Source organism: Nerophis lumbriciformis, linkage group LG03 (genome assembly GCF_033978685.3).
Source record: "Nerophis lumbriciformis linkage group LG03, RoL_Nlum_v2.1, whole genome shotgun sequence".
Lineage (NCBI taxonomy): Eukaryota > Metazoa > Chordata > Actinopteri > Syngnathiformes > Syngnathidae > Nerophis > Nerophis lumbriciformis.
Genome location: NC_084550.2, coordinates 62,871,379 through 62,883,112, shown reverse-complemented (window position 1 = coordinate 62,883,112; position 11,734 = coordinate 62,871,379). Strand labels below are relative to the sequence as shown.

Here is an 11,734-nt window from a genome sequence, read left to right as displayed (position 1 = left end):
GTCCTGTTTAAGAGTGTCACAACATTGCTGTTTACGGCAGACGAACTGCTTTACGGACGTGAAAACAGGCTGTTGACACGTCACTCAGGTCCGCATGAATTTCGGGAGATTTTCGGGAGAAAATTTGTCCCGGGAGGTTTTCGGGAGAGGCGCTGAATTTCGGGAGTCTCCCGGAAAATCCGGGAGGGTTGGCAAGTATGAAATCATCGTATTCCGTTTGTATTTACATCTAACGCAATTTCCCAACTCATATGGAAACGGGGTTTGTACTAATAAAATCTTCAATCAATCAATCAATCAATCAGGTGGGACACGCACGGACTGCCACTGTGCACATCATAATGGCAGCTTCAGTTTCAACAATTTTGGGGGAATGTCCGGTGGGCCGGATTGAAAAGCCCAACGGGCCACATGCGGCCCCCGGGCCTTCATTTGCCAAGATCGTCTGCTTTATGGTATGCGCCTCTCTCTCTCTCTCTCTCTCTCTCTCTCTCTCTCTCTCTCTCTGTCTCTCTCTCTCTCTCCCTCTCTCTGCGACACGCCCACACGCCCACGCGCACGCGCACAGGCTCTCAGGTCTTGTCCCTCAGAGGTGGTTGAGACTTCAGAGAGGAATGGCGTCCCCTCGCTCCCTCGTCCTCGGTCTCCCCGGCTTACTTCTCATGTGGAATGTTTCTCTTGGGTCCACGCTGGCAGGGAGCAGGAGAACAAGCCAAGAACGATGCAACTTCAAGGTAAACCAAAACAACAAAAACATTTATTTTTTTTTTACCTTTTTTCTCCGTGCGTAACTTGTGACGTGTGAGTGCGCTCAGGTGTTTGTCGCACATGTGCTCACATTTGTCATGCTTTCACTTTGAAATAAGGTAAATATGAAGTTGAACAACTTTACTTTTGCCGCATTTAAGGACATGTTGCGTCCGGCAACACGTTACCTGCGCGGCGTTATTTCGCGTACGTTCCAATCCGAACTCCGCTCGGGAAAGTGGCCATTTAACGATTACTCCTTGCTTTGCAAAGTTATAAACTTTGTTACCGGTCTTTTAATGATTTGTCGATTAACCTTGTTTTTCTGCCCTCAATTCGGCGCGGGTTTGATTTGGCCAACTTTGATCAAAACGAGTGTAATAGTCATAACACAACGAAACTGGGTGTAATGTACCTGGGGCAGGGGCGTCACTAGCTTTTAAGGACAGGGGGGGCTTTGCCCCCAGGAGATGCACAGGATGCGAGCGAATGTTACGCCATACTTGCCAACCCTCCCGGATTTTCCGGGAGACTCCCGAAATTCAGCTCCTCTCCCGAAAACCTCCCGGGACAAATGTTCTCCCGAAAATCTCCCGAAATTCAGGCGGAGCTGGAGGCCACGCCCCCTCCAGCTCCATGCGGACCTAAGTGACGTGTTGACAGCCTGTTCACACGTCCGCTTTCTCACAATATAAACAGCTAATGATCGATGGCGAGTTCTTGGTTTCTTATGTGGGTTTATTGTTAGGCAGTTTCATTAACGTCCTCCCAGCGCGGCAACAACACACAACAACAGCAGTCAAGTTTCCGTCTACCGTAAAGCAGTTCGTCTGCCGTAAACAGCAATGTTGTGACACTTTTAAACAGGACAATACTGCCATCTACTGTACATGCATATGTGACCCACCCATAATGTGTCACATTTTTGTGTTGATTTATTTATTTTATTTTGTGGTTTGAATTCGTTTTTGGAGCTGTCATTACACATTCATCAGTATTCACATTGGTCAGTAGGGGGCAGTAGGGCGTTTCTTCCCAATTGAATGCTATCACCTGCAGACCGTAAGTGTCTTGTCATTCTGATGAGAGCGACCAGTCTGTGAACAATTGAAACGTCCTGTGTGCTTTTTCCTCCTGTATAGCAGGTTAGTTTTGGTGAATCAACTCACTGAATAATATCCATGTGATCTTTATACGTTTAAGTACACATTCTGATGGTGGAGCCTAACTCTAAAGTGTTTGTGAGTTGTAGTTTGTATTTGTGAATGAATCCAGTGCACAGCTGCAGTAATCAATATAAAATGGCGACGTGAGTACGCAATGTTTACATAGGAACTTCTGATCCTAATTCAGACTCCCAAATTAGAGCTCCTGTTTTCTTATTGATTTTATAATGTATATTTGTATAATGTGTGTGTTCTGAAATAGTGACAGAGAATAGAACAAGGATGGACAATTCAACCCTTAACTCAACAATGAGTAGACGAGTGTTATGTGTGTGTATATGTGTAAATAAATGATCACTGAAATTCAAGTATTTCTTTTATTTATATATATATATATATATATATATATATATATATATATATATATATATATATATATATATATATAAAATTAACTGAAAGTCAAGTATTTCTTATATATATCTTAACCACGCCCCCAGCCACGCCTCCCGCCCCACCCCCGACCACGCCCCCACCCCCCACCTCCCGAAATCGGAGGTCTCAAGGTTGGCAAGGTCTCAAGGTTACGCACGAGCACAAAACTTTACAAACGGCTAACAAAGACTTAGAAATTATTTATTGTTATTATTATTATTTTAAAAAAATGCACAGGACGAAATTAAATGCTCCCTGGGACGATGGCTTTTAACCATTTTTTTTCTTTTTCTTTTTATGTATTTATTCATTTTACATTTTATATTAAATGTCTTGGTTTTTCCTCCCTCTGAAAATCCTATGAAATGTTTAACAAGCCATCCTATAATAATAAAACAGCTATTAATGTAACAATACAATAAAACAAATATATTTAATGATGTTTTTTTCATTATTTTAACAATAGGCTAATGTATATTACTTTATATAGATTCTACAGGAAACGCAAAACTTAAAAAATAAATTATTTACAATTGCACACACAAGGTTTTGTGCAGCTTCACTCATTGTAAAGGAAGATAATGTGCTTCGTACACCTGCAGGACCGCAAGCAAGGTCGCAGAGAAAATGCGGGCTGGAATTTGAGTGATGTGGGCATTTTCTATATGAACAAGTGGAATGGATTGGATACCGACGCACTAAAGGGGCTCTCTACGCTACGAAGTGAGGGGAAACTGAATGAATAATAACAGGTTATATGATTATTTATTTAAACTCATATTTGGGCCACTTTATAATGAATATGTCGGCATTTATTTGTAAAAAAAAACAAAAAACACCAAATTATTTAGGGGGGCTTAAGAATATTTAGGCTTAACAACGCCAATGACCTGGGGTGTCCCTTTTTAAAAAAATAAAATAAAAACAAACAAAAATGTAATAAAAGGCACAGCATAAAGAGAAAATATGGAATGTTGATACAAATATCCCAAAACTTTGTCTTTAAATATACAGTATAAAATATGTTTAGCTTTTTAGAGCTATGTGGCCTTCTGATCTGAACTGTAATGATACCAAGTACAGAAGTGTATTTAGTCAATACTACTACACATTGATATTCTTTAGCATCACAAAATCTATTTTCGTTTTTTTTTTAAATGTATATTTTATTTATAACCCACTTTTATTCTTTGGCTTTTAACACTACGTGAGTTGTGTGGTCCTCTGTCCTCTGTTGTCCTCTGTGTTTTTTATACATTTTGATTTCTATTTACTGTTTTAAAGGGGAACATTATCACCAGACCTATGTAAGCGTCAATATATACCTTGATGTTGCAGAAAAAAGACCTTATATTTTTTTAACCGATTTCCGAACTCTAAATGGGTGAATTTTGGCAAATTAAACGCCTTTCTATTATTCGCTCTCAGAGCGATGACGTCACAACGTCACAACGTGACGTCACATCGGGAAGCAATCCGCCATTTTCTCAAACACCGAGTCAAATCAGCTCTGTTATTTTCCGTTTTTTCGACTGTTTTCCGTACCTTGGAGACATCATGCCTCGTCGGTGTGTTGTCGGAGGGTGTAACAACACGAACAGGGACGGATTCAAGTTGCACCAGTGGCCCAAAGATGCGAAAGTGGCAAGAAATTGGACGTTTGTTCCACACACTTTACCGACGAAAGCTATGCTACGACAGAGATGGCAAGAATGTGTGGATATCCTGCGACACTCAAAGCAGATGCATTTCCAACTGGACTGGACAGATCAGCTTTCAGGAAAAGAGAGCGGATGAGGGTATGTCTACAGAATATATTAATTGATGAAAACTGGGCTGTCTGCACTCTCAAAGTGCATGTTGTTGCCAAATGTATTTCATATGCTGTAAACCTAGTTCATAGTTGTTAGTTTCCTTTAATGCCAAACAAACACATACCAATCGTTGGTTAGAAGGCGATCGCCGAATTCGTCCTCGCTTTCTCCCGTGTCGCTGGCTGTTGTGTCGTTTTCGTCGGTTTCGCTTGCATACGGTTCAAACCGATATGGCTCAATAGCTTCAGTTTCTTCTTCAATTTCGTTTTCGCTACCTGCCTCCACACTACAACCATCCGTTTCAATACATGCATAATCTGTTGAATCGCTTAAGCCGCTGAATTTCGAGTCTGAATCCGAGCTAATGTCGCTATACCTTGCTGTTCTATGCACCATGTTTGTTTGTATTGGCATCACTGTGTGACGTCACAGGAAAATGGACGGTGTATATAACGATGGTTAAAATCAGGCACTTTGAAGCTTTTTTTAGGGATATTGCGTGATGGGTAAAATTTAGAAAAAAACTTTGAAAAATGAAATAAGCCACTGGGAACTGATTTTTAATGGTTTTAACCCTTCTGAAATTGTGATAATGTTCCCCTTTAATTGGTTTTATCCTTTGAAATCGTTTTTAACCACATTTATTTTTATATTGGTTTTATATTGGTTTTATATTTATTTATTTGTTGTTTTTATTCAGTCATTGGTGGAGCGAAGGATAATATTTGAATATTGTTTTTAATATTGTTGTGCAGCACTTTGGAAACATTTTTGTTGTTTTAAATGTGCTATATAAATAAAGTGGATTGGATTGGATTATAAACTCAGGAAATATGTCCCTGGACACACAAGGACTTTGAATATGACCAATGTATGATCCTGTAGCTACTTGGTATCGGTGGTGGTATCATCCAAAACTAATGTAAAGTATCCAAACAGAAGAATAAGTGATTATTACATTTTAACAGAAGTGTAGATAGAACATGTTGAAATGGAAAGTAAGCTGATATTAACAGCAAATGAACAAGTAGCTAAATAATACATTTTTACAGCTTGTCCTTTAATAATTTTGACTAAATAATAGAATTATAAATGACACAATATGTTACTGCATAGGTCAGCAGACTAATTAGGAGCAGTTAAAAGTGGCCTTCTGATCAATTTAATTTATTCAACTCATTAAGGCATTTTAAACACACCGCATGGTTTGTTGTGTCTGATTTAGTAGCTTCCAGCAAACCCATTTTCAAATAGCTGTGTTTGTTTAAAAGATCCCAAAGCCCAAAAGTGTCGGCCACGTTTTTGCCATAAAAGAAAGAGTCCTGCATCGAGTTGAGCGTCCACTTATTTCCATTCAGCGTTGTCGTTTAAGGTGAATTGCAGGTAGTAAAACGCACTTCCTGTCGTTTGATGTGGAAAAGAGCAATATGTGAGGGGCGCCCCCTCCTCTACCACGCCGCTTTTTAACTTCACACCAGTTTGGGGTAATAGTAAGGACCCGAGTGAGTCCAAATGTGCTGCCAGCTGTGCTGCAACAAATGTTTGGCAAGTGCACCTCCAAAAATCTTTTTTTAAAGAAAGTTTTTGGGTTGAATAAAAGTGGTTTCATCTCCGTGCCAAGTGGTTTTCTCTACGGGGTTACAGCTGTGTGTGTGTTAAGCAGGTGAGGTCATCACCTGTGTGTGTGTGTTATTGTTGGGGTTGCAGTTATTTATTTGTGTTTATGGTCAGCGGTCACACATTAGGAATGACCGTGCTCTCCAGGTTTTTGTGGTCCTGCATGGAGAGGCGACTCCTACCTTTTAGGCAGTGTGTGTGTGTGTGTGTTATCTTGGTTTCCTCTTTTTGCCTTTGAAGTGTTGTCTACAGGAAGCCTCACTCTGTTTACTCTGCTGAAACATTCCTTCCTGCATCCCAACCCCCCAAAGACGCACACACACACACACACACACACACACACACACACACACACGCACACGCACACGCACACGCACATACATCAAAGGCTGCTCATTGTGCTGGTTTCAGGGCCTGCTATTAAACAGGTGTGAAGTTGTTAGAGGTGTCTGTTTTTGTGTGCGTGTGTTTGTAGGTTTAAAAAAAGGGGCCCAGTTGTGTTTCTATTTGCTGTGCGTTTACACCCAAAAAAACAACCTTTAAAACTTTAATTTCTGAAAAGTTTCATGCACCATAACGATCCGTGTTCACGCAACGCTACAAAAAGTAGTGAGGAGGATGTAATATCATACCTGCCAACTACGGTTTTCCCGTAATTAGTACTGTTTTCATCAACCTATTCCGGGTTACGGTTGCAGTGATAAAAAATACGGTTTTTCATTATCCATCCATCCATCTTCTTCCGCTTATCCGAGGTCGGGTCGCGGGGGCAGCAGCTTAAGCAGGGAAGCCCAGACTTCCCTCTCCCCAGCCACTTCGTCCAGGTCCTCCCGGGGGATCCCGAGGCGTTCCCAGGCCAGCCGGGAGAGATAGTCTTCCCAGCGTGTCCTGGGTCTTCCCCGTGGCCTCCTACTGGTCGGACGTGCTCGAAACACCTTTCTAGGGAGGCGTTCGGGTGGCATCCTGACCAGATGCCCGAACCACCTCATCTGGCTCCTCTCGATGTGGAGGAGCAGCGGCTTTACTTTGAGCTCCCCCAGAATGACAGAGCTTCTCACCCTATCTCTAAGGGAGAGCCCCGCCACTCGGCGGAGGAAACTCATTTCGGCCGCTTGTACCCGTGATCTTGTCCTTTCGGTCATGACCCAAAGCTCATGACCATAGGTGAGGATGGGAACGTAGATCGACCGGTAAATCGAGAGCTTTGCCTTCCGGCTCAGCTCCTTCTTCACCACAACGGATCGATACAGCGTCCGCATTACTGAAGATGCCGCACCGATCCGCCTGTCGATCTCACGATCCACTCTTCCCCCACTCGTGAACAAGACTCCGAGGTACTTAAACTCCTCCACTTGGGGCAAGATCTCCTCCCCAACCCGGAGATGGCACTCCACCCTTTTCCGGGAGAGAACCATGGACTCGGACTTGGAGGTGCTGATTCCCATCCCAGTCGCTTCACACTCGGCTGCGAACCGATCCAGCGAGAGCTGAAGATCTTGGCCAGAGGAAGCCATCAGGACCACATCATCTGCAAATAGCAGAGACCTAATCCTGCAGCCACCAAACCAGATACCCTCAACGCCCTGACTGCGCCTAGAAATTCTGTCCATAAAGGTTATGAACAGAATCGGTGACAAAGGGCAGCCTTGGCGGAGTCCAACCCTCACTGGAAACGTGTCCGACTTACTGCCGGCAATGCGGACCAAGCTCTGGCACTGATTATACAGGGAGCGAACTGCCACAATAAGACAGTCCGTTACCCCATACTCTCGTAGCACTCCCCACAGGACTTCCCGGGGTACACGGTCGAATGCCTTCTCCAAGTCCACAAAGCACATGTAGACTGGTTGGGCAAACTCCCATGCACCCTCAAGGACCCTGCCGAGAGTATAGAGCTGGTCCACAGTTCCACGACCAGGACGAAAACCACACTGTTCCTCCTGAATCCGAGGTTCGACTATCCGGCGTAGCCTCCTCTCCAGTACACCTGAATAGACCTTACCGGGAAGGCTGAGGAGTGTGATCCCACGATAGTTGGAACACACCCTCCGGTTCCCCTTCTTAAAGAGAGGAACCACCACCCCGGTCTGCCCCCGGTTTTTCATTAATTAAAAAAAAAAGTTTTTTAAAAAGTTTTATTCACGAAATCGCGTAACAACAATGACAATCGACACTGCTTCCCGTAACTTCCTATCGAGCCATTCCGAATGCCATGCGCGAGGCTATTTATAGCACCGCTGCCAAGCACGAGGCACCAGTTGCCATTGTTTCCAAACGAGCGAACGATCATGGAATCAGCCGGAGAAAAATGGCAAACGAGTCTTAAACCGAAAAGAAAACTGCAGTCATTCCGTGAAGAATATTCAAAAGCCTATCCGGGAATAATTATCCGTTCCAAAAAGGGTGAAAACTACGCGAATTGCACCTTGTGCAGACAAGATTTTTCGATCGGACACGGAGGAATTAGCGATGTAAAAGACCACGTTGGGACAAAAAAAACACAAGTCTAATGCCGTTGCTAGCGATACAAGTGGAAAACTTTCAATGTTTTTCGTCGCCCAAACAGATTCTTTGGATGTGATAAATGCCGAAGTTTTATTTACGGAGGCAATAATTGAGCATGGACTTCCAATCGCACTGGCTGATCACAAGGTTGACAGGATAACTGGCATTAACTGTCAAAATAATTTCAAACTATTGAAGTTAGCTTACAGAATAAACATGTCAATCAACCCATATGATTTTTGCTGTAATATTTTTGTTTTGAAAAGTCACTGTGACTGATATAAAAGTGATGGTTTTAGTAACATTTTAACCTGTCTGAATGCTAATAATCATTTTGCGTCAAACTTTATTTATAAAGCACTTATCATACTCGAATGCAACAAAAAAAAGTGCTTTACAAACTTCAAAAACAATGCCCCGATGACCCACGTCCCCCATCATCCATGAATGCATGGCTGAGTACAGAGGAGCCAGGTGAAGAAACACTATCACAGGAGCCATCAGCACCTGGAGATCACCAGACCACAACCATCCGGACGCGGACACAAAGCGCCCCCACAGCCATGGCCGATCATCTCTGATGCGGAGGGATCCCTCTGAGGAATGCTAAAAAGTGAAAATAATAAAAGATGTAAATAGTGAGAACCATGAAGAAGAATAAAGGATGAAATACAAGTAAAACATATTAAGATAAAACAAACTAAATAAATAAATGAAAATAACTAAATAAAATCTAACTAATAAGATAAAAATGAGAGTACGTTTGACTTTAATAAAATTAATAAATATTAGGTTAAAGCCAAATCAAAAATGTGGGTCTTTAACAATTTTCAGCTCATATGTGTCTTATGGAGGTTATTTGGTGTCTTTATTACAAAAGCTTCTTTTTTTTTGACACTGAATCAATGTGACTGAATTTTTTTGCGTTTGAATTTTGTGAACTGATTTTTTTGTACATCAAATTATGCTGACAATTTCATTGAAAAAAAAAATCATCCATCCATCCATTTCCTACCGCTTGTCCCCCCCAAAAAAATCAGTGTTGTAAAATTCAGTGTAAAAAAAATTCAATTTATTAAAAATTCAGTGTAAAATAATTGGTGTATAAAAATGTTTAAAAAGAAAAGCAGAATTTTGTATGTCACACAAAAGTGCAGATTTTAAACATTGGAAGATAGGCTCCAGCGACCCCCCCCAACCCCGAAAGGGACAAGCGGTAGAAAATGGATGGATGGAATCATTTTTATGGATTGAAAATACCCCGCAGGGTGCATTGAAGTGTTATTATGCCCAGGTGACCCAGTTCACCACCTTTTCTCCGCTGTTTTGCAAGACCCGTGTCATGTGACTTCCAACTTGACACCTTATTGGCTGGCTGAGACAGGATCGATTGCTTCGGTCTTAATTTACCGGAAGTGAGTCTTGCTTTTTGAAGCATCTAATTAAACAAACTCCAAGTCTTAATCTTTTGTATATACAGTGCATTTTCCACATTTTGTCCTACAGCCTTATTCAAAAACAGAATACATTTGTTTTTGTCCTCAAAATTCTTCACACTATACCCCATAATGACTGTGAAAAGGTTTTTTTTTTAGAAATGGTTGCAAATGTATTAAAAATAAGAACTAAGAAATCACATGTACATATGATGCCACAAGCTTGGCACACCTATCTTTGGACAGTTTCGCCCATTTCTCTTTGCGGCACCTTTTTAGGCTCCATCAGGTTGGATGGGAAGCATCGATGCGCAGCCATTTTCAGAGCTCTCCAGAGATTTTTGATTTGACTCAAGTCTGGGCTCTGGTGAAGCCATTCAAGGACATTTACAGAGTTGTCCTGAAGCCATTCCTTTGATATCTTAGCTGTGTTGTCCTGCTGAAAGATGAACCGTCACCCCAGTCTGAGTTCAAGAGCGCTCTGGGGCAGGTTTCCATCCAGGATGTCTCTGCTGTGTTCGTCTTTCCCTCTATCCTGACTAGTCTCCCAGTTTCTGCTATTGAAAAACCATCCCCAGAGCATGATGCTGCCACCACCATGCTTCACTGTAGGGATGGTATAGGCCTGGTGATGAGCGGTGCCTGGTTTCTTCCAAACATGACTCCTGACATTCACTCCAAAAACTTCAATCTTTGTCTCATCAGACCATAGAATTTGTTTTCTCATTGTCTGAGAGTCTTTCAGGTGCATTTTGGCAAACTTTTTACTAAGAAATGGCTTCTGTCTGGCCACTCTCCCATACAGGTCTGATTGGTGGATTACTGAAGAGATTAATACTGTAGCTCTGACAGAGTGACCATCGGGTTCTTGGTCACCTCCTTGACTCGGGTGCCTTCACCCCAATCGCTCAGTTTAGACGGCCAACCAGTTCTTGGAAGTGTCCTGGTGGTTCCAAATGTCTTCAATTTCCGGATGATAGAGGCCACTGGGCTCATTGGGATCTTCAAGGCAGCAGATATTTTTTGTACCCTTCCCTAGATTTGTGCCGCCAGACAATCCTGTTTAGGTCTACAGACAATTCCTTCGACTTGATTCTTGGTTTGTGTTGAAGTGTGGCACCTTTATATATACCGTATTTTTCGGACTATAAGTCGCAGTTTTTTTCATAGTTTGGCCCGGGGTGCGACTTATACTCAGGAGCGACTTATGTGTGAAATTATTAACACATTACCGTAAAACATCAAATAATATTATTTATCTCATTCACGTAAGAGACTAGACGTATAAGATTTCATGGGATTTAGCGATTAGGAGTGACAGATTGTTTGGTAAACGTATAGCATGTTCTATATGTTATAGTTATTTGAATGACTCTTATCAGGCACGTTCTCAGTTGGTTATTTATGCCTCATATAACGTATACTTATTCAGCCTGTTGTTCACTATTCTTTATTTATTTTAAATTGCCTTTCAAATGTCTATTCTTGGTGTTGGGTTTTATCAAATACATTTCCCCAAAAAATGCGACATATACTCCAGTGCGACTTACCGTATTTTTCGGACTATAAGTCGCAGTTTTTTTCATAGTTTGGCCGGGCTCCAGTGCGATTTATATGTTATTTTCCTTCTTTGTTATGCATTTTCGGCAGGTGCGACTTATACTCCGGTGTGACTTATACTCCGAAAAATACGGTATATGTTTTTTTTCCTTCTTTATTATGAATTTTCGGCCGGTGTGACTTATACTCCGAAAAATACGGTAGACAGGTGTGTGCTTTTCCAAATCATGTCCAACCAACTGAATTTACCCCCGGTGGACCCCAATTAAGCTGTAGGACCATCTCAAACAGGATGCTCACTATTGATTAGCATGGCAAAGGCTGTGAATACTTATGTACGTGTGTTTTCTTAGTTGTTTTTTTTTTTGTAATAAATTTACAAAAAGTTAAAAAGTTTCACATTGTCATAATGAGGTATTGTGTGTAGAATTTTGAGGACAAAAATTAATTTATT

At 41.7% G+C, this 11,734-nt stretch overlaps 1 protein-coding gene across 1 annotated transcript in view; it reads left to right on the top strand.

Annotated features, from left to right (window-relative positions):
* The first annotated feature begins 601 nt into the window (after positions 1 to 601).
* The window catches only part of il17rd (interleukin 17 receptor D), a 108,212-nt gene continuing 97,079 nt past the window's right edge, over positions 602 to 11,734 (top strand). Inside the window, exon 1 of the mRNA XM_061940875.2 lies at positions 602 to 734. Coding sequence (XP_061796859.2) covers positions 615 to 734 — 120 coding nt within the window. The 5' untranslated portion in view covers positions 602 to 614. The remainder of the gene's footprint in view (positions 735 to 11,734) is intronic.